General features: G+C 39.2%; 2 protein-coding genes and 1 long non-coding RNA gene across 7 annotated transcripts in view; all 3 read left to right on the forward strand.

Annotated features, from left to right (window-relative positions):
• LOC148735960 (NLR family CARD domain-containing protein 4-like) overlaps positions 1-9,814 on the forward strand; it is a 29,545-nt gene extending 19,731 nt beyond the window's left edge. For all 5 annotated transcript variants that reach the window (XM_088751829.1, XM_088751832.1, XM_088751831.1 and 2 more), the window contains 5 exons: positions 1,279-1,392; positions 1,775-1,837; positions 2,451-2,513; positions 3,099-5,929; positions 8,803-9,814. In XM_088751829.1, the coding sequence (XP_088607955.1) occupies positions 1,279-1,392; positions 1,775-1,837; positions 2,451-2,513; positions 3,099-5,929; positions 8,803-9,033 (3,302 nt within the window). In that variant the 3' untranslated portion in view covers positions 9,034-9,814. The remainder of the gene's footprint in view (positions 1-1,278; positions 1,393-1,774; positions 1,838-2,450; positions 2,514-3,098; positions 5,930-8,802) is intronic.
• LOC148735956 (NACHT, LRR and PYD domains-containing protein 12-like) overlaps positions 1-24,151 on the forward strand; it is a 77,422-nt gene that overhangs the window by 38,388 nt on the left and 14,883 nt on the right. The gene's annotated exons all lie outside the window — the stretch shown is intronic.
• LOC148735962 (uncharacterized) lies at positions 10,562-13,852 on the forward strand. The gene is made up of 2 exons (XR_015998344.1): positions 10,562-12,600; positions 12,798-13,852. It is a non-coding gene; the product is annotated as an uncharacterized LOC148735962 (long non-coding RNA).

Below are 24,151 nucleotides of genomic sequence, written 5' to 3' on the forward strand. Positions count from 1 at the left end.
ATTGAGAGATAAATGTGACCAGTTAACAAAAGAAAACAAACATTTGAACTTTATTTCAAGTAATAGTGAAGTTTTTAATATTGAGAAGTACAAAGATAATCCTGATGACATTGCATTCTACACTGGACTCTCTGATTATGAAATGTTAATGATGTGTTACAACCTAGTGAAAGACTCAGCTAAGAATATAAGCTACAATTATGAAAGAATATACTGTGACTTAGAAAGTACAAAACAACCTGGCAGACCTAGAGCACTATCAGCATTCCACTTGCTTTGTTAATAGATGTTCTGTTGAGTTAGCAAAAGCTGACAAATTAAATAATGACGATTACCTCAACTCAACATACAGCAGCTCTAAGTTATTCATACGGGTTATTATCCGTGCGGGTTATTATCCGTGCGGGTTATTATCCGTGCGGGTTATTATTCATGCGGGTTATTGTCCGTGCGGGTTATTGTCCGTGCGGATTATTGTCCGTGCGGGTTATTGTCCGTGCGAGTTATTATCCTTGCGGGTTATTATCCGTGCAAATTTTTATCCGTGCGGGTTATTATCCTTGCGGGTTATCCGCACAGGTTATTATCCGTGCGGGCTTTGAATCTGCTCAAGATTGATGGTGGAATGCTTTTAAACTTTTTGAAAAATTTTGTCCCCCGGGAAAGAAAACCTCTGACCCCATAATTCAACTGTAGAATGATGTAGACATTTACATGTAGAATGTCCTGCGTTGTAAGCTCTCCTGCTGCACCCCCATGATATAAACCACACACCATCCACATTTCTCTGTGCAGTCACACTAAGGGCAAACTCTCAAAAGGTGAGTTTTAGAAACTCTTTACGATGGGTATTTTACGTTATCAACTGAGTTGATGAAACCAAATTATCATTGATGACATAAAGACAGTAAAGTGCTATATTACGAACATCACTTGAGCCACTGTCTTTGTCTACAAATTCACAGTATGTCCGTTAAGACTTCCAAGAGTAGTAATTTTGGCCCAATTACGGCATGGTGCTTCTCCTTAGTGTACGGAAAATGTTGAATTTCTAGGAAGAGGTAGAAGAGATTAAACGCATGGCACCAATTCCTCACTTACGAAGATTTGCATTTGTAGAAATCTTCCACCCACATTTGTTTGAGCAAATAGCTTAGCAAGCAAGGTTAGGACACAGTTTTAGAATCATGGTGGTTTGAACTAAATGTAGTGCCATGTTCTTTTCCTAACCTCATGAGGCTGTCTAACTGCTGTCTGTTTGGTTTTCTGTTCTTGAAGATAATTCAACTGACAGACAACTTTCAGCACCGAGTAAAGACGTTCTGGTACAGCCATCCTCTTCTAGTGCCCAGTCTTCCCATCAGTCACAGGCCTCATCTGACAAAATAGCAGGTATATATTTGAATGAAGAGTCTTTTAGCCCAATTATAGCATAGGCTGCAGTTTTATAAGTTTTGACAGACTGCAGTTAAAATTCAGCATTTAAAAATGTTGAATTTCTCGGGTAGAGGTAAAGAGAACCACACACGTGTTAACTTCCTCCCAGTTCTGCATTTGTATAACCTCTACAGCGACACTGATTTAATAATAGAGCTTTCCAGTCAAGGTTAGGACTCAGTGTTCAAATATCAGTAGTTTAAACCACTTGTGATGGCATGTTCCGTCGGTCCCAAACGGTATGTGGCTTTGTAAACTCTTCCTATTTGGTTTTGTTTTCTTAAAGATATTTTAACTGATGGACAACATGTTTAGTTACAGTGCTTATTTTTACAAGGTGGAAAGAGGAAGTCACCAAGCGGGTCAATGGACAAGGACAAAAAGCGCTCAAAGTTGAAAGGTACTTTTTTTATTGCAGGGACTTCAGAATTCAAGGATTGCACAGTTTTTATAAGGTTTATCGTTTTCCATGATTTTGTTTTGTAAAGATAAAGTTTTGCGGCGAACCATTTTACTTTACACAGATCAAAGTCAGTATAATCCTTATTCGATTTTGCATTAATTCATTTTCGTGCACCGGAACATTAAGCTCACCATCAGATGAATTACCCGCCCTGTTCGTGAAATGAGCCCGCACTCCTCATTTTCACGGGAGAATCTCAGACTATACTGGAGAATGCGGTGCAAATGGAGTCAAAGAATAAAACAGTGTAGTGCTCAGATCAATAGAAAAGTAGAATAATATGACTAATGACAATATTAATAATTCTATTTTATATGAAGCTAAATAACTAAAGTAATACACACAGAACACAATACTTTTGACTTTAACCTGTCATTCATGCTATATGTGTCTGCTCCGAAGTTGGCGTGTTTCTCGCTGACCTCCTCTTGGCAGATTGTGTAAAAAAATTGGGTTGATTCATGCTTTCTGCCTCCATGCCTTCTGCATAATTGTACATGTACAATTGAATTGTCTTTCGTGCTTAATTACTTTACTTAATTTTTGCCAGGTGGAAAGAGGAAGTCATCAATCGAGTCACTGAACCAGGACAAAAAGCGCTCAAAGCTGAAAGGTACTCATCGCATAGGACTTCTGTTTATAACTTTTAGAATCTGCATTCAGCTTCTGAGTTACAGACAGGAGGCTTCAAGGATTGCGTAGTTTCTACAAGATTTAAGGGTTTCCCTAATTTGTTTTTCTAAAAATTAAGTTGTACCGTAAATTCTTTCACTTGTCACACATCAAAACAGTGTTTTCCTTATTAGATTTTGCATTGGTTCAGTCTCGCGTACCGGAACAGTAGGCTCACCATAGGACATTACCCGCCGCTGTTCATGAAATGAGCTCACACTCCTCATTTTCACAGGAGGATCAAAGACCGCGGGGGGGGGGGGGGCGGGGGAAGGGGGGATAATGCTCAGGTAAAGGGGGGACCGTAATGCCCAGATAAAGGGAAATATAGAATTATATGACTAACGACAATATGATTCATTCTATTTACTCCCGGATTTGAAGAGTAAGTTTTACTGAAGTTACAAATTAGAGTTGATAAAAATGCAGCCTCTAAACTGATGAAAAACTCTAGTCTAGAAATGATTATGTTCTCTTCAATTTGAGAGTTACCAAAAATTTAGGAAGCTGTTTTTTTTGTCTACAGATTCCTCTGCGATGCAATGTTTGGAATGGTGCCAGAACCAGCTGCGAAAGTTTTACAGCACCATGTGTCAAGTGAAAATAACACCATGGGACCCAGACAACACGGTACACATTAATGACATATACATACAGTTGACGTTATTACAAGATCACAGAAAACCTGACGGGGCAACGAAAAAAAGGGTGGGAGACATCAGTGAAGTATTTGAAGGTGACGAACATCATCCCATCCGTAGACGAATTCTAGTGTATGGAAGATCTGGAATAGGAAAGTCTACTTTCAGTCAAAAATTAGCTGTAGATTGGGCAGATGGCAAAAAGGAGTTCCTCAGAAAGTTTTCTCTTTTACTTTTAATCAAGTTGCGAGACGTTTGTGATATTCCGGACCTCTGTACTATGTTGAAAACCGCTGAACTGTTGTCTGCTGATGACCCGAAGGCAGTCAATAACTTGTATGAATATGTTCGTCAGAACCAGGAGAAAGTGCTGCTTATTTTGGACGGATATGACGAGTACAGCGGTGGAAAGTCATCTCCAGTTCACCAGATTTGGAGAGGCGGTCAACTGAGAGACTGTTGTGTAATGATCACAACGCGGCCAGTGAAAGAGGATGAGCTTAGAGTGCCAAGTCATGCTCAGTTTGAAATCAACGGGCTCGATAGCAGGGAACAAAAGAAACAGTTTGCAAGAAAGATTCTTGCTGATGAGGAGGACGTTGAAGGGTTACTTGACTACCTGAAGAAGCAGGACCTCGAAGAGATGGCAGAAATACCGCTTTTGTTGTTGATGTTGTGTCTTCTCTGGAAAGAGAAAAAGCATCAGTTACCCACGTCTCGTGCGCACATTTACGTACAATTTATTCAGACTCTCTTGGATCACATGGCTACAAAAGATGCAGACAACGTCGCAACACGTAAAAGCATTGATGAATATCAAGAGGAACTTTACAAAATAGGAAAACTTGCATATGATGCTCTTTTGGAGGACCGTCTTCATTTTGACTTCAGCAAATGTGGGCATGGTGATCCCTTCGAGAAGCTAATAGGTGTGGGTTTTTTCCAAGTTTCCAAACGTTCCGCTTTGAACCGTGAGGAGATCGTTTATTTTCTTCATAAGTCTGTCCAGGAGTTTCTCGCCGCCAGGTTCGTTGTCGAAGAACTGACCGTGAAGAAGAATGGAACTGTCACCTGCCTGTCAGGAATGGATACGTTTGAGAAATCAAGGAAGATGGCTGAAGTGCTAAAATTCGCATGTGAGTTGTCATTAAAAGCTGCCGGGATTCTTTTTGATCATCTACATGACGTTGGAGAGAAAGAAGGTCTCACAAATTACCAGCTCACCAAGACACCTTCTGAAGATGATTTGTCTGACGAACAACGACAGTTTATTGTACTCTGTGTCGATTGTTTGTTTTTGTGTCCAGCCTCAGACAGAACAGCCGTGTACTCTGCATTTCTCTCATGTGTTAACCATGTTGTGAAACTTGAGCAAAAACACACGTCTACTGCTGCTGTAGAACACTTCTTCAAATCTGTCAGCAGTTTCCCAAACAATTTATTTTTTTTCGAGAAGCTGCCGATTGAACATTTTCGCGATGATGTTCTATCAGTAATGTTAGACTTGAACGCGGTCGTTTTAACGTCTTCTGGAGAAAGTAAAGATGTACAAAAGTACGCGGATTTATTCGTTGGGAACTTTTTCCTCAAAAAATCCGGAGGGAGAAACTTTGTCTATCTAATTTACATAACAGATGAGGATTTTCACTCTGAATTGCTTTCTGAACTGATATCAGCGCCGGTTTGCTCTTCTCAGCCACCTCTGAATAATTTAGTAAATAACGAAAACAACAACATTGATGTACCTTTGACTGAGAACCACTGTTTGTCACTGGTGAGAGTGATTATCATTGGTGTTAAAACAGTTAAGGAAGCTGTTCTGTTGAAGAACGTGTTGCCTTTAGTAACAGCTCCTCGAAAAATTAGAATTATAATAAGGAGACGATCGGAGGAGGAAGAGGAGGAGGAGGAAGCCTTTAAAGATCAATTGATTGAGAGCATTAACGGAATTAATTTTACTGACAATCTCCACAGTTTAAAACTTATAGACATCAATATAGCAGAAAAGTGTGCTGCTTTTATCTCTGACTCACTGCAGCATTCTCCAAATTTGCGTGAGCTCGACCTGTCCTTCAACCCTTTACACAGCGGTGTGACTCATTTGGCTGAGAATCTTCATCACGTGCCACAGTTGACGAGATTATTGTTGTGGAATGTACAAATGGGAGAAAAGGAATGTGCTGCACTGGCTGCCTCATTAAAGTACTTAAACAAGTTAGAAGAACTGAATATACACAACAATGCCCTGGGTCACGGGATTATTGAACTGGCCAAGAACCTGAACAATGTACCCAATCTGACTAAGCTGGACCTGAAGAATACAAATATGGGTGAAGATGAAGCATCAGCACTGGCTGCCTCATTAAAGTACTTAAACAAGTTAGAAAAACTGAATATACCCAACAATGCCCTGGGTCACGGGATTATTGAACTGGCCAAGAGCCTGAACAATGTACCCAATCTGAAGTACCTGGACCTGGCGATTACAAAGATGGGTGAAGATGAAGCATCAGCACTGGCCCATGCTCTAAAGTATGTACCAGTGCTACAAATTCTTTATCTATCTTCCAATCCACTTGGCCGCGGGGTCAGGGATCTGGTCCAACATCTCAGCAGTGTTCCTGAGCTGGAGTTCCTGTTCCTTCACGGTGTTCAGATGACAAGGACAGAATGTGAAGAGTTGTGTACAGTAGTAAACGTGAACACCGATTACCATGTAAGTGCCTTTTTGTTGTTTCACTCAGTTGTTATGCATCTAATTTTTGTTTAGATGCTCTTCAGCAGAGCACTTGATAATGTTTCCAATAACTTGCTTTGAACTCAATTAATCAGATTATTTTTAGTGAGAAAGAATACAGTCTTCAGGAACAGTCACTGTTTTCAGAATTTTCTTTTTCTATTTTGCGACGTTAGGAGCCGATGTTGTAGATGGAGACCGTAACAAACCCACGTTAAGTACTTTTATGGCTCATGCGTAGCTTGTTCAAAGATGATTTGAAGGAAAAAATTACGAAGATTAAATTTAGGGACTTCCAAATGACTTGATATTTCCTGATTACACAATAATTAAAAACTTTGGGAGTTCATTCGATTGACCTTTGCTTTGCTTGTGTAGTTACGCCTTACTTGAGAGAGAAAAAAATAGACGAGTTGTGAGAATATTTGTCTGACCAAGCTCCTCGGATCAATTTTGAATTTTGAAATTGTTCGGCTTCTGTTATTATTGTGGGATGCTTTTATTTGGGTTTGATTATTTAACGAGAAAGGATTGTTCAACCCATACGTGCTTTGAATTCGATGAAGTTGTTCCCTACATTCTATGCGGGCATTTATTCGCTTTTGCTATCAGGGAGCGTGAACCCCAAACAATATAAATGAGCAAAGAAAAGGGATTTTTTCCTTTTTTAAAATCCGAATTGGTTTTTTTAAGTGAAAGTCGCGTTGATTCTATTGTCATATCTTCACGTCTTAAAGGTTTGTGCCGATGATAGGAAATAATTCAACAAAAGTTGAAGGTGTAATGATTGTCTTCTTTAACGAAACTGGTACGGTGTTATAATTTACTGGGACTTAAATGGTTTCCCTATACTTATTTATCAGTTGGATTCTTTTCTTCTTTGGATTATTTGCTCGTGTTGAGTAATTCGGTCAGTTGCTCGTAGAGCCTCCTGGTCTCCTAGGTCTCCATGATAACACTATTTTGTTTTGAAAAATCAAAGACAAACATTGGAAATAATGAATTTGGGTTTTTATTTGAGAACCTCGGTAATAAACAACTAAAAAGCAAAACAAATCATTTTAAAAGGCGCGACACGCGACCATTAGTCAAACTCGGCCCTGTGTTATAATTTACTCGCTCTTCAATGGTTTCCTTATTCTTATTTATCAGTTGGATTCTTTTCTCTTTTGGCTACTCTGCTCGTGTTGTGTAACTCTCTCAGAAATCGGGGCCTATCGGTCTCTCTCGCGTCGTATAAGCTCACTTTTGAAGAAAAATTAAAGGACAACATTGTTGATAATGAAGTTGTTAAACTTGCTATCGTATGTTTGTTTCTGCTTGGTCTCCCGTAAATCATAACAAAATAAGTTTTAAACTTCAATTTACCACACACCGTGGAGTTGATTCTGTGTACACTTTACACTGCCTCCCATGTTTCTGTGACATCGCTGAACGTAAACAACTTTTTGATGTGAAACTCTTATTACGATCACTAGAATAAAACATCTGCCTACCTTATTCGCTGCTCATCTAGCCTTTCCTGTGGAGTGTGGGCGTTTTTTGTTTGCTTCGAGGAATACGGAAATGCTGCATTATTCTTCTTATATAAAAAAAAAAAAAAACAGACAATTAACTTGTGTGGCATGAAATGATAGGTTAGGAGGCGTTAGTTGAGCGGAGCACAAGTGTGAACCTTGAAGTTTTTTTTGATTTGTTTTGTTTTTTATCATTATTATTTACAAGGTGTCTCGCATTTGCTTCAAACATGGAGTTTTGTCAGAATGGTACGGTTTCACGGAAAGGAATACTCTTTGCCTCTAGTAAAGCTGAGAAAAACATTACAACGACAACCCCGCATTATCAAAAAGGAATATCTAGAGTTGTCTAACTTTCAGTCGTGTAACAGTGTATTGAACTTGTAATAGACCTCATCAGCTTGGGAAATATGTAGAATTTACTTCTGCACTCCTTCTCTCTAGAAGGATATAGAGTCAAACTGAAACAGACAAATTACAATCGTTTGTAGGCACTCTGCCGTAATGTCCCTGAACTAATTCAAACAGCAAATATCTTTTAATTGTACATACCATTCTGTATTCCTTTCCCGAAGTAAACCTTGTATTCGTGTTACGATTCTTGCTCTGATCGTACCTAGAGACTATGAACGAAATAACGTACCCTCTGAAGTTTGGAAGCGCGTGTTTAATTTAATAGATATATGCACCTAGGGATGTTACGTAACTAGACAGGGATTAAACTAATGTCGTGCAAAACAAACAGTTTTGCTAGTGGAGAAATGATGATGTGGAGTAAAACCCGTCGCGTGTAAGCGTGAAAGGTTAAAAAATTATTAAATTCTTTATTTCCGCTCGGGTAAGGAATGAGAGCCAATACTTTGTATGCGGATTTATATCAATTTGAGAAGATGTTAGACAGTTTTCTTTCCTTTTGAAAATATATTATTTAATTTAATCATCTGTTTGTCTGTTAAGTATCGCCTTATTTTGATCGCCAGGGACCATTGTTGTTTGTTATTTATATCTGAGAACATTTCCCCTGTTGTGAAATAAAGCTTTAGTCGCTTGTAGCTATTTGAATTCAAGAGTGAATATCCTCTTTCACTGCTCCCTGTTTGGAAAAATATATTTGAATGCGTCGAATAATTAGCTTGTGTGTGAAAAAGTAAGTTGAGTGTTACAACATAGGTAATGAAACAGGTGTTTTTTACCACAGCGGTGGGAAGGTCACATTCCGATATACGCGGGGGAAAGCAAGGTGTTTTGAAAATTTTTCTTGCATGAAAATGCAAGTTGAGTGTTACACATTATTGGTGCTGTGGTTGATATTGTTGCCCTTTATTCTTGTGATAGGAGTTGGAATACACAGGGGAGAGGTTGATCAACCGACTTCGTACAAAAGCTGAGCTGAAAAGAAAAGGAATAAGATTCAGAAACGAGCCAGATGATGATGATGAGGATGAGGATAATGAGGATAATGATGACGTTGACGGTAATGAGCAGAGGGAGGAGGATAACGATGATGATGATGATGATGACTATGACAAGAACTATGATGATGATGATGATAATCATGTAGAGTGAGCGGTTGGAAAAGAGGTTTCCATGGCAACTGATTTGGAGAGTAATGAGCAGAGTAGTAATTTAGAATAACGTGGCTGTTCTTAAGTCGTGTGTCGTGGCAGCGAGCTAACAAAGATTTAATCGGAGAGACAAGCAAATCAATATAATATAATTTGGTCACTCTTCTGTCTGATTTGCTTTTTAACTGTTCAACTTAACTGTGAGTTTTCAGGTCAATCAGAACGCAAAAGGAATCTCTTAGGTCATTAGTTTGAAAAACGGAGTATTGATCCTAGGAAGAAAATCGCGTAGAGTAGTCTGTACGAGACTCTCCCTTTTTGTAGACGGTCTAAATGGGGAGAGCTGAAACATTGGAGAGAGCTACCTCTCCTTCTCAGACTCCATTTTCATTCTTCCAATATTTCGATCTTCTTCAATAACGGATACCCTGACACAAGCTTTATCGCCAGCTGACAAAAATTATTTTGCTTCACAAGAAAAGCAGGCTTTAAGAGAAAAGAGCGGGAGAATTATTTTTTTGAGCTTAGATCAGTTCACAGGCAGCGTTGTGCAGTCAAGTAGGCTTCTTTTTATTCCTTACATTGTTGATGCTTGAAACTGAAAATTGTTGCAAAATCGTTCGTGATCAGACGAGTGAAAGTCGTTACACAGTGTTACAGGCTTAAATGCTTGTTTTAGCAAGTAGCAATTTAGCTTGGCTTGTTTTGATAAATGTTTTCACCAGTGTACTCTTACTTTTGTTGATTTATTAAAAAACATTGCCTTAATGGCGAAAGGTTCAGCTGATATGAGAGTGTTTGACAAAGACAATGGATACGACCTTTATCCTTGTTGCTCGGAACCCTAATTCACTTTAATTAAAATTATTTCTTGAAATTATTATACAGCTGAATGCATCGCGCGCTGAGGAATATTTGTGCCCAGATTTTGAATTCAAGAGACTATTGCTCGACATGGGTACCCCTAGGGTGTGAGGAAAGACTGGTTAATTTTCGTGGTTTTATATTTGCATCATTTCCCTTTAATTCACAGCAGAATCTGACGGTCTGAACTGTGGAATATATACGTCTTTTGCGTTCGACCAACTGACCGACCTTTGTAATGTTTTTTTTGATGTTTTGCTGTTGTTTGTTTTTTGCTTTGTGTTTTGCCTTTAAATAACCTTTTGGTATTTCATTCTACTAACCGCCCATCCACCCTTCAATTGTCGTGCGCCGAACTTTTCGATGAGTAGGAATCAAGAGTCACCTTAGCATCCTCTCCTCTTTGCTGCTGTGCTTTTAATTCTATCAAATTTTGAGGCGAGGAAACAAACAAAAAGGCAAATAAGAGAGAGACAGTCAAAAGATTGTAAGAAGTCTCTCGGATAGGGACGCATAAATGGAGGTCCCGTCTCCTGCAGGGTTGGGGGTAGGAGACGCTAATTTCCCACACACGAGATTACTGTGTGGTGGATGCCCTCCCTGGGGGGGGAGGGGGAGGTCTTTTTTCAAATTGGTATTATGGACAACACACAGTTTTCAGTTTATCTACGGAATCAAGAACATGTCAATTGACATAAAACGGATTATATAACATTAAGGTGGTTAATTTGCAAATTACGTTAATCTAGACACTGATATTATGCAACCACTAAAAATCGAACCACTGTTGTTGATAAGGAACAACTTTAGAGGCCTTTCATGACGCTACACTTTGATAGGGTGCAAGAGAACCCGCCCGAGACTGGTGTCATTTGCAGCGCTCTGTCAAAGAATCCCGGCTCTTCAATTTGCTGTTGTAGGCTCTGATTGAGTAGCGGCTGTTGTCTCAAGCTCTCCACGGTCTTCTTTGATTTCTGCATTTGTGCAAGTCGGTGGTTGAGGGTTTGGTGCTCTCGCATGAAATTTTGTCTTAGTTTTTCAACTTACACCATTCTCGCCTTTACCATGTTCTCCATCTGTTTTCGTTGGACCGCTGCTTCAGCTTCTATCTGTTCACGGAGTCTCTTTGTTTCCTCCTGTTTTGCCCACAGTATTTTCATCTCTTTACCAAACAGGAAAAAGTTAAGGTCAAACAGCCATAAGGGAGTCATGATGAAGAATATAATGGCTTTTACCCTGGTTCCCCCTTTGCGCAAAAATCATCAAATGTCTCAGTCACTCACAATGAATTTCTGGTGAGAAAAACTAAAATAGTTGAAATAGTCATTTAGCAAAATATTCACTCCACGTGTGGGTTGGTATTAATTTCTGACTGAGTCATTCATATCGTGGGGCTACCCGTTTGGCTCAATTTTGCTAGTGTCCAGGCTGACTGCGTCGTGACGAACTTTTGACTGCACAGGTTGAGATGGACGCGCATTCTAACGGCGTTGAAATGGCGGTCAATTTGAGATTTTCGCTGGGTTGGTTGCTCGACAACCCAACTTCTGTGGGATTTGTTTTGATGAACTTCAAGGGCAACCATTTGGCTTTCGTGCTGCCAAGTTAATGTTGTTTTTTATGCTTTTACCACTGAACTGCGGGAGACTCCTGTGACTGGTGGACTATTTAGCCACTGGCTCTGAGGGAAGGGGAAGTACATGCACTTCATAATTTGTTTCTGCAAAGAAGATCTAAACTCTTCCCTTTTATTTACCATGTTGTACCGAAAAGGCATGCAGCCCTTTGATTATATCCTTCCAGAAAACTGCTACCACTTTTGTATTTCTACCAAACAGTAAAACTCTATATCCTTAATAATCTCCCATTGATGACACAGGAAAGACAGTCGGGCTGTTTTAGTGAAACACAGAGCAGCTTTTATATCTCACTCTCCTCCTGAGTAGGACCTCGTTACATGATAATTACTTACTCATTGCATTTATTCAGTCTCTAATCTCATTTTCTTCATACCTCAGGTCTGTTTGCAGCAGCCCATGACATGAAAATGGAGTGGCTCGTTTTAAACGGAGTCTGTGCTTTTGCTCCTGGCAGTGGATCTACAAACAATTCATGGAAGACTTTTGCCTGTGTTATGGCGGCTTCTGTAGTATCCAACATGTTGAGTAACTCCCTTGTGTTTAGAGACTGGCCTCACTACGGCGGGTGCGTATTTTTGTCTTTGTTTATGTATGTAACAACTTTGGCTGTGTCTTTCAAACAATGTTACAATATAATTTTATTTTCACTTTTAGGAGAAAGCTAGTTAGAGATATGGTTACAGTTATTGATATGACTTGAATCTTTGAAAGCGACTTAGAGTTCCCTTTTAGTTACAGCTGCTATGAAGTTGCAATATAGTTTGCTTAATATTAATTAATTTTTTACTTTTTGCTTTGTTTTATTTTGACCTAAGTTTAATTTTTTGGGTCATGAACGAGGTAGTCACACTTCATGGGCTATCAGAGATTGTTGAATCAAACTCACTGGCAATATGTTACTCTCTTTTAATCACATGTAATGAGTAAAAAAAGAAATTATTTCATAGGATCCTTTTTTTCTATCTCCCCTTGCTAAAGTAACTTTTTGTCGTCAGATTTTCTTCAAAGCGAGATGGACCCAACAGAGGAGGAACGTTCAGCGGCCAAACGTATTAAGATTGAAGGTTATTTCTTGTTGTATGGACACAATTTTTGCTAAAAAAAATTAAATAGCTTTTTGCGAAAAAACTGCCTTGCATTGGTTAATCAGTGAGAATTCGCAGTTCTTGGAAGAGGCTTTTGGTGGTGTTGTTGTTTTCAAAGAAAGAAGAAAAACATAGGCACATTTTATTTTGTTTAGTCTTTTTTTCTTTGCCAACAGTTTCTGCGGCGGACTTTTTGAAATGGTGTCAGAATCAGCTGAGAGAGTATTACAACACCATGTGTCAGGTGAAAATAACACCATGGGACCCAGAAAACACGGTACACATTAATGACATTTACATACAGTTGACACTTGTGAACAAGTGTGAACCTTGAAGTTGTTTTTGATTTGTTTTGTTTTGTTTTTTATCATTATTATTTTCTAGGTGTCTCGCATTTACTTCAAACATGGAGTCTTGTCAGAATAGTACGGTTACATTGAAAGGAAAACTCTATGCTTCTAGTAAAGCTGAGAAAAACATTACAACGAGAACCTCGGATCATCAAAAAGGAATATCTAGAGTTGTCTGACTTTCAGTCCTGTAACAGTGTATTGAACTTGTAATGGACCTCAACAGCTTGGGAAATATGTAGAATTTATTTCTGCACTCCTTCTCTTGAACCATATAGAGTTAAACTGAAATAGACAAATTACAATCGTTCTTAGGCACTATGCCGTAATGTACCTGGACTAATTCAAACAGCAAATATGTTTTAATTGTACTTACAATTCTGTATTCCTTCCCGACCCTTGTATTCGTGTTACGATTCTTGCTCAACTCTGTTGGTACCTAGAGACTATTAACGAAATAGCGCCCCCTCTGAAGTTTCGAAGCGCGTGTTCTCTTTTGTAGAGATATGCCCCTGGGGATGTTAGGTAACTAGACAGGGATTAAAATAATTTCGTGCAAAACAAACAGTTTTGCTAGTGGAGAAATGATGTGGAGAAATGATGTGGAGTGAAACCCATCGCGTGTAAGCGTGAAAGGTTAAAAAATTATTATTTTTTTTATTTTTCCTCGGGTAAGGAATGATAGCCAATACTTTGAATGCGGATTTATATCAATTTGAGAAGATATTAGACAGTTTTCTTTCCCTTTAAAAATATAGTATTTAATTTAATCATCTGTTTTTCTGTAAAGATCGCCTTATTTTAATTGACAGGGACCATTGTTTGTTATTTATATCTGAGAACATTTTTCCTGTTGTGAAATAAAGTTTTAGTCGCTTGTAGCTATTTGAATTCAAAAGTGAATATTCTCTTTCACTGCTCGCTTTTTAGACAAATATATTTGAATGCTTCAAATTATTAGCTTGTGTGTGGAAATGTGAGTTGGGTGTTACACAAAGTTAATGAAACAGGTGATTTTTGCCACAGCGATGGAAAGGGGATATTTCGATATTCGCGGGGGAAAGCAAGATGTTTTAAATATTTATCTTGCATGAAAATGCAAGGTTAGTGTTACACATAATAGGTGCTGTGGTTGATATTGTTGCCTTTTTTCTTGTGATAGAAGTCGGAATCAAACAACAACAAACATATGAAACACATGTATGAACTGCGGTTATGAAACGTATATGTGCATGATCCTTCGCAGTAAAGCACTATTTGAGCAATAGTGAAAATCAGACCTGAAAAAAATTTCAGGCCTGTACGGGATTCGAACCACTGACCTCTGCGATACTAGTGCAGGGCTCTACCAATTGAGCTAACAAGCCAACTGGGAGCAGGCCATCAAATTAATTCGACATAAACCCGTAGATGATAAATCAAACAACAACAAACATATGAAACACATGTATGAACTGCGGCTCGATCTCCAACCTACGCGTGAACTATCTCCTCTGTGGGTTATGTTACTCTGTGCATCAATCAGGGTGGGAAACCGCCTTTATGACCGCTGTCGACACAGCCTACCTCAGCATTTTCTTTCACCCTCAGAGGCAGCCACTGTCGCAGAACAATGTGTGAGTGTGTCCGTACATTCGCCCTTGGCTAGACGAGTTTGTGATGACCATGCTCCCACAACTCCAGTGCGCCAGTTATTAGCACTGTGTGATGGCTTCCACGGAAATGCAGCTATACTTATAGCCAACGAAAGACCGTTCTTTTCTTACCACTAGCTGGTCAATCTATTGCCTTGGTGGACAGTCATCGTCATGGTGACCTTGGTGCCCAAATATTACTTGGTTATCAAAGTCGTTTAGAGCGATTTGTAGTTGCGTGCCAGAAAGTGCTCATATACGTTTCATAACCGCAGTTCATACATGTGTTTCATATGTTTGTTGTTGTTTGATTTATCATCTACGGGTTTATGTCGAATTAATTTGATGGCCTGCTCCCAGTTGGCTTGTTAGCTCAATTGGTAGAGCGCTGCACTAGTATCGCAGAGGTCAGTGGTTCGAATCCCGTACAGGCCTGAAATTTTTTTCAGGTCTGATTTTCACTATTGCTCAAATAGTGCTTTACTGCGAAGGATCATGCACATATACGTAAGAAGTCGGAATATTCAACGGGGAGGATCATCCGCCGTCTTCGGACAAAAGCTGAGCTGAAAAGAAAAGGAATAAGGTTCAGAAAAGAGCCAGATGATAATGATGATGACGATGAGGAGGATGATGATGAGGATGATGATAAGGATGATGAAGATGATGATGATGAGATGAGTATGAGGATTGATGAGATGAGTATGAGGATTGATGATATGATGAGTGAGATGATGAAGTATGACGATTGATGAGATAGATAGATAATAATCTTTAGACAGGGTGCGTTCTCACAGAGGTGGTTTTCAGAACGGCCCTGTAACTACCCACCCAACCCACCCCAGGGAGGACATCCATCACACAGTAATCTCGTGCGTGGGAAATTAACGTCTCCTACCCCTAACCCTGCAGGAGACGGGACCTCCATTTATTCGTCCCTATCCGAGAAGACTAGAATATCTAACCATTTCTTGATGTTAAAGAAAGGAAGCATATTCTTCTCAGTTAATTTTAAGACCCTGAGTGTTGGTCCGGCCGGTATTGAACTCTCGACCTCCCGCACAGCAGTCCGGCGCTCTCCCAATTGAGCTAACCAGGCGGCAGATGGGTATCAGGACTGATGAGATGAGTATCAGGATTGATGAGATGATTAGGATGAGGAGGAATTATCAGCATGAGATGATGAGGATGATAAGGAATTATCAGCATGAGATGATAAGGATGATAAGGAATTATCAGCATGAGATGATGAGGATGAGGATGAGGATTGATGAGGAGGATGATGGTGATAATGGATGAGAATGATGGGGAATGATGAGGATGAGGTTAATGTTGACTTTCACGATAATGAGGAGGAGGATGACGATGATGATCATGATGATAAGGATGATGACTATGACGAGAACTATGATGATGATGAGCAGGAGGAGGAGGATAATGACGACGATGAAGGTGATGATAATCATGTTGAGTGAGCGTCTGGAAAAAAAGGTTTCCATGGCTACTGATTTGGCGAGTAATTAGCAGAGTAGTAATTTAGAATAACGTGGCTGTTCTTAAGTTGTGTGTCGTGGCAGCGAGCTAACAAAGATTTAATCTGAGATCTGCGTGACAAGCAAATCAGAATACTGTGTAAACAATGCCCTCTATTGACACAGTCAATATAATTTAATTTGGTCACTCTTCTGTCTGATTGGCTTTTTAACTGTTCAACTTAGCTGTGAGCTTTTTCAGGTCAATCAGAACGCAAAAAGGATCTGTTAGGTCATTAGTTTGAAAAAAAGGAGGATTGATTCTACATATGACCTTTGGCGCGAAGAAAGAAAATCGCGTAGAGTGGTCTGTACTAGACTCTCTTGTTTTGGAGACGGTCTAAACTGGAAGAGCTGAAACATTAGAGGGAGCTAACCCTTCTTACCCAGAACCGATTTTTCACTCTCCCAATATTTCGATCTTCTTCATTAACTGATACCCTGACACAAGCTTGGTCGCCAGCTGACGAAAATGATTTTACTTCAGAAGGTAATCAGACTTTGAGAGAAAAGAGCGGAAGAATGATTGTTTTTAGCTTAGATCAGTTCTCAGGCAGCGTTGTGCAGTCAAGTAGGCTTCTTTTTATCCCAGGCTTAATTGCTTATTTTTGTAAATAGCAATTTAGCTTGGCTTGTTTTAATAAATGTTTTCACTATTGGACTCTAACTTTTACTGACTTATTAAAGAACATTGTCTCAATTGCTATAGAAGGTTCAGCTCGTGTGAGAGTTTTCACAAAGACAATAGATGCGACCTCTATCCTTGTTTCTCAGAACCGAAAGCACATTTATTGAAATTATTTTACAGCTGAATGGATTTCGCCCTGAATAATATTAGTGCCCGGATTTTGAACTCAAGAGACTATTGCTCGACATGGTTACCCTTAGAGTGTGAGGAAAACCTGGTTAATTTTCATGGTTTTATATTTGCTTCATTTCCCTTTAATTTATAGCAGAACTTGACGGCCTTAACTATGGAATATATACGTCTTTTGCGTTCGACCAACGGACCGATCTTTTTAATGTTGTTTTTGATGTTTTGTTGTTGTTTCTTTGTTTCTTTGTTTTTTGCTCGTAAACAACTCTGTGTTAGTTCATTCCACAAACCGCCCGTCCTCCCCTTAATTTTCCCAGCTGAACTATTCGATCAGGAGTCACTAAGAATCACCTTAGCATCCTGTCCTCTTTACTGCTGAGGTATCAATTCTTTTAAGCTTTGAGGCGAAGAAAGAAAGAAAAAAGGCAAAAGAAAGAGAGAGAGAGAGAGTCAAAAGATTGGACACAGTCTTTCACCTCTCGACCTTTAACTCCCTTTTTTTTGCTCGTTCGCCACTAAAGAATAACCCAAACATTATCACATCCTTTGTACACAGAGTCTATAGTAGCCTGTTAGGTTTCGGGCTAAATTTCTCCGGAAGGGAATTTTGTTTGCGCGCACTCGTTAATAATTAGAAGAAACGACTAGGGTCTCTTCTCAAATTGGTATTATGGACAACAGACAATTTTCAGTTTATCTATGGAATCAAGAACATGTCCATTGACATAAAACGGATTATGTAACATTAAGGTGGTTAATTCTTTGCAAATTACATCAATCTAGAGACGGATATTATGCAACCACTAAAAATCGAACCGATGTTCTTGGTAAGGAACAACTTTAGAGGCCTTACATGACGCTACGCTTTGATAGGGTCCTGGAGAACACGCCCGAGACTGGTGTCATTTGCAGCGCTCTATCAAAGAATCCCAGCTTTTCAACTTGCTGTTGTCGGCTCTGATTGAGTAGCAGCTGTTTTCTCAAGCTCTGCACCGTCTTCTCCATGACTTCATTTGATTTCTGCATTTGTGCATGTCGTTGGTTAAGGGTTTAGTGCTCTCGCATGAAATTTCGTCTGAGCATATTCCGATTGTTTGAACTTGTAACTGATAAATTGCTTGGCCAAGTACAGTTTCATGACATTAACGAATGTCTATGGAGTCACAAGGCAGTAGAATCGAGAATATTGAATGCATGGTGGCGTTGTAGACATGCATGGCTGCGTGCGTTGCTTCAGAATATCTATCAGCCATGTGTCCCACGCTAACTGGACATTAGAAATCACCCCGGGAATGTTGATTGTCTTCACGTAAAGTTCAAATAAAGGCAGCCGTTCTGGAAATAGGGCGGGTTATCGAGGGATGAAAAATCATCGGTGTACTGTAGACAAAAGGTCTAAAAAGTGATCTAAAATTGAAAACATGGCATAGGATTGGCAAGGATGATTCAAGAATTAGGCCGTGATTTAAGATTCCATAGATTTAGTTTATCCCTCAAATATTGTCCTCAAAATTATTAATTTTTAAATAATACACAGAAATCTATGAAAAGTTACGTGCTGCTCCTTAACGGGAGATGGAAGTTGAAAGAAAATCCAATAATAAGCTTTACCTTCACCAGTCACCAGTTCTCCATCGTTAGATCGTTGAAGCTGTGCTTAGGAGTTAGAGTACTTTTGATGTTTTTCATGACCTCTTCATTTACAGATAGCGGAGGTAGTTTGAAGGCATTGAAGCCATGGGAGAAACTCAAAATGCTTTCAGCGACTTGTTGGGTGTGGTCTGCCTGTCCCATACCCTATCCTTGAAAACCTTGTCGGATTAAAAGGCACTTGTACATGTAATAAGGGACCAGTCATATATTCTGGGGTGGGAAAGGAGGGTTTTGGAGGGAAGAAAGTTTTTAAAAAGAACAGAGTGGTTAGTTATGATCATCAGCAGCGTATAAAGGAGGGACTGTAGATAACTGACTGCTTATTAACTGTCAATGAGGGGGGAAGGGTCATTAGAATAATTATTGCAGAGCCTTATGGGGGATTAGGTAAATTGTACCGTGACACAGCCAAAATCCTCTGTCCCCCTCCCTTCAAGCAATAAACAATGAATGGTCCCTAATTGTTGGTGTTTTGACACGAAAACGTAACGAATCTGAAGGGACAAGGGTAAAGGTTGCCACGCCTTTTTTCTCCTTTATACGTACGAGGCTGTAATGTGCTTTTTTCACGAGTCATTTTAGCATATCAACTCCAGCCACTCTCCTTTAAATTTTGATGATGGCGGCTTACTACCTGACGCCTATTTACAGCTCGACAGAAAAACGACAGCTAATTAGTGAGCATATAAAAGGGCATCTTGTTACAACGACCAGAAGGCACTAGACAGGAGTGTCGAAACGTTAGGTCTATGAATTGTAATTCTAACCTCGCTCTAAATTCTAAGAAAACCAAGGCCATTCTTATCTCAACTCCACAGATAGCTTATGTACATTCTCTCGGAAATCTGGAGTTGGGATTAGAGATCTCTGATACTCCACTGGAACGTATAAATGTTACAAAACTCCGAGGAGTACGTATTGACTCGAGTCTTAAATGGGAATTTCATATCAGTTCTATTCTTAAACCTTGTTATGCGACTCTGAGAACCTTAAGAAAAATAAGTGACGTTACTGATTTTAAACTACGGAAACATTTGGTAGAAACATTAATTCTGTCTAAAATAAGCTACCGTGATATTGTTTTTTATCCACTATCAAAGTTCCTCTCAGCCAGACTACAAAGGCTCCAGTTCGCTATCGCTAGTTTCGTCGCTTGTAATTATGTAAACAGTATATCTACCATTTTGGATCTTGGCTTGCTACCTATCCTGGAGCTAAGAGACTACTCGCTGCTAAAGACTATTTTTAAAGCATTGTATTCTGATAGCTGGCCCTTCCATTTAAATCTGCAAGTCGTTCCACCCAATTAGGCACCTCCGTTCCAGTGTTCCTCTAAGGCTTTATGTTCCATTTATACAAAGCACCTTTCAACATTCAGCAGCAATGATTTTTTAATGATTTGCCAGCAAATATGAGGAATTGCAAAGATTTTAAAGAATACTGCAGCCTCTGCAAGGCGTTCTTAAAGGCGCGCGCTCTATCTTCCTTGTAAAGAAAGAAACGACCAACCACCAACCATTAGATTCCACATATTTATATTCATGTATGGTTTTATTACAATAATTTTTTTTTCCGTTTCTATTGTACATTTAATATAAATATTAGTATCGTAGGCCTTCACAGATGAAGAGTCACACCTTTTTATGTGGATGTACTGTGAATAAACCGTTATTATTATTATAATTATCATTATTATTATTATTATTATTATTATTTTGATTACATTCATTGAATCTTTAAACCAGAGTCGCATAAAACCATGTTAGATATATGCCTATTTACAACAATTTAACAACTCATAAAATAATAAGGGTGTTGTATCCAAACCGCTTATTCCATTTCCAACTCCATGACATCTCCTAAAAGTTAAACAATAAACCTTATATCCAAGAACAGAACCATTTACTCGAACATTAGGGTATTATTTTCATAGGACAAAGTCTAACAGTCCAGTCCGGGAAAACAATATATTGATTAATTTTCTGCGGCTGCAACAAAGGGTTTTACATTGTTTTCAGTTTGGAAAAGATAATATTTTTTAGGGAGCGTCTGATTTATTCTTTCGACAACTCTGTCAAACGTTTCAAAATGAGTTGCCTTATCTTTGTGAGTAAGTACTCATTAACGTCTCTAGAGTCGGGTGGAATGAACCGTCTGAGCAATATCCCTGACAAGCCAGATAAAGAATGGGAAAGTCTTGTGGAAGAATTCTGTGTCCTTGTGCTCACGCTGAGCGAAGTCTTATTTACGGGGACAACTTCATGATAAAACTGCGAAATGTTAAGAAATTTTTATTTCTCGTTTCATCAGTCGCCCACGATAGCTTCTATTTTTATTCTACGCTTGGCTTAGTATCCTTTTTGGGCCTAAAATCTTTATATCAAGGGGTTCCTGTTGCACTGTTGCGTGTTAGAGAAGGTAGACAAGGGTTTGTGTTATCGGGAGATTTCAACTACCACGCTGTGTTCGAGAAATAAGCCGGACTCCTCTATCAAGTGCTCATTGGAAGGTTTGTGTACAAAAATCGGATCCTTCGTGTCGACGTTTCAGAGTGCATGTTTCACGAATAGGCCTCAGTATCTAATTAGTGTGAAGAAACAGTGCACGCATTGAATTGGTTTAAATAACGTGTCTGGATTTCAATAATACAAGCACTCAAGTACACGTAGATAAACTAGTCCCCAGTTTATGAGCTCCCTTCCCACTCCACTTATCTCCCAAACCCTAAAATCTGATGTACTTGTTAAAGGCTACTCCAATTCATTGAGAGCATATCTATTGGGAACCCCTGCTGAGTTGTAGATCAACACAGAAGCCAACAAAACAGTGAAAGTAAATATCTGATTGTCATCCAAACCTCCTCCCTTCACTGCATCAATTCTCTCTGAGTCTAACAAGATTGCAGCACATTTCCTGCCAGTGGAATCCCGAAAACCGAAGTAGAAAGTTGCAAGTTGTTGGAGCTATGGTGTGTGCAACGTAAAAAGAGACATCATCATCTCTTAGTCGAGTCAAAGATAATCGAAATATATTTAGACTGAAGCATTGTGGATGGTAAAGTTGTTAAAATTACAACCGTATGTGTTTGTTTACTTTGCTTTCGATGTGTCTGTGACATCGCTGAGCATGAACAACTTTTTGATGTGTTATTGTTATTGCCATCACCGGAATAAAAGATCTGCCCATCTATATCGCTGCTGTCTCTTCTTTCCTGTGACCTGTGGACCTTCGTTTTAGCTTCAAGGAATACGGAAATGAAGGAATCCTCCTTCTAATCTCAAAACGAAGCAAACTGGAAACTACTGTAGCTTGAAATAAGAAGAGGATAGGTTAGGAAGAATCAGTTAAGCGAAGCTCAAGTGTACAGTATTTAACTCAATTCGTGTGCTTTTTTGTAAACCTTCACCTTGTTTAAATCGTCTAGAACCGTTGTTGTTTGTTGTTTGTAAATGAGAACATTTTCCTTGTTGTAAAATAAAGTTTTTGGTCACTTGAAGCTATTTGCATAAAAGAAAAATGATTGTTCTCTTTCACTGCTCACTACATGGACAAATATCTTTGAATGCGTCAAATATTTATTTTGTGTATTAAAAGGTAAGTTGAGTGAAACAAAGAATTAATGAATCAGGTGTTTTTTCGCCACATCAAAGGAAATACGATGTACGTTAGGGAAAGTAAGTTGCTTTAGGTATTTATCTTGCCAATGATTCATATTTTTTCCTGTAGTAGGCAATTGTATATTTGGGGGGAGGATGGATCAAGCTACTTCTTACAAAAGCTGAGCTGAAAAAAAGAGGAATAAGGTTCAACAAAGAGCCAGATGGCAACTGATTTGGCAAGGTAATAAGCGGAGTAATAATTTAGAATAACTTGGCTGTTTTCAAGTCGTGAGTTGTATCAGCGAGGTACCGAAGATTCAATCTGAAATCTGCTTGACAAGCAAATCAGAATACAGCGTATACAATACTCTCCTTTAAGATCGTCAATGTAATGTAATTTGGTCAATTTTTGAGGCAAACAAGCAAAAAAGTCAAAAAGAAGAGAGGGAGGGAAAGTCTAGTATTATCTCTCTTCTCGCGCTAGGCCTCTGCACGTTTATCTCTTCGCTCGTGCCACTAAAGCAAGCGTGATCTCTTAAGCATTCATCACATTTTTCGTACAAAAAGCCTACAGTGGCTTGTTAGTTTTCGGGCTCAATTCCCCTGAAGGGGAATTTATTTGTGCTTGTTCGTAAATAATCAGAAGACCCGAGTAGTTTCTTTTCAAATTACTTTGTTTTAGATCACATTCAAGTTGTTTTGCAGTCCAATTGCTATCATGGTTAAACACACAATTTTCAGTTCATCTATGAAATCATGAACATGTCCATCGATATTAAAACGGATTGTATAAATTTAAGGTAGTTAAGTCGTTGCAAGTCACAGTAGAGGTCTTACATGACGCTATACTTTGATAGGGTGCTAGCGACCCCACCCAAGACTGGTATCATTTCCAGCGCTCGATTAAAGAATCCCGGCCTTTCAATTTGCTGTCGTCGGCTCTGATTGAGTAGCAGCTGTTGTCTCAAGCTCTCCACTGTCTTCTCCATGCCCTCATTAGATTTCTGCATTTGTGCAAGTCGTTCGTTAAGTGTTTGGTGTTCTTGCATGAAATTTCGTCTTTGTTTTTCAGCTTGCATCATTCTCGCGTTTACCATGTTCTCCATCTGTTGTCGTTAAACCGCTGCTTCAGCTTCCATCTGTTCACGGAGTCTCTTTGTTTCCTCCTCCTGTTTTGACCGCAGTATAATCATCTATTTACCAAACAGGAAAAAGTTGAGGTCAGACAGCCATAAGAGAGTCATGATGGAGAATATCTACCCTGGTTCCCCCTTTGTGCAAAAAAATCATCAAATGTCTCAGTCGCTCAGAATGAGTTTCTGGTGAGAAAAACTAACATAAGATCTATTCTTGCTGGTGTGAATCAACTAAAGATACATTTTAAGGTAATTGTAAATGACAAGGTTTTTATGAGGTAATGTTCCTATAACATAGAAATTATGGAATGATGAATTTATTTTGGCACATCACAAAATGGAAAGAGAATGAAGAGAGAAGGAGCTGGCAGAGAGGAAGGCCCCAGCACCAGGACTCATTCAGACAAGATGCCACCTCGGGTACCTCGAGTGATCACCTTCTCTGCTACCAAAATGGAAGTTGCTCAAATAACCTGGAGTGAGTTTTGCTCACGCTTTTACCAAAGGCTTAGTTTTCTACGTCTTTCCTTGGACTATTCGCTATAATTGATCGCCATGAAATTCGTGTGTTTCTATTCCTTGGAACAAAGGTGTGACTATTCAGCTCTTCCGTCGGAGTCAGCATAACTCAGCAATAGAATTCAATGGTCCTCTTCGTTCACTTTTTGTTATCTGGAAAACTGGAAATCGTCAAATGGTAGATTTGACGATGGTAGATTATTCATGATGTGGGATTAATGTCAGTGACTCAGCAACTGCGCACCCACCCCTCCCTTAACAGACATTAGCCCTAAGTCGTTATTATTTGA

Source organism: Stylophora pistillata, chromosome 3 (assembly GCF_964205215.1).
Source record: "Stylophora pistillata chromosome 3, jaStyPist1.2, whole genome shotgun sequence".
NCBI classification, from domain to species: domain Eukaryota; kingdom Metazoa; phylum Cnidaria; class Anthozoa; order Scleractinia; family Pocilloporidae; genus Stylophora; species Stylophora pistillata.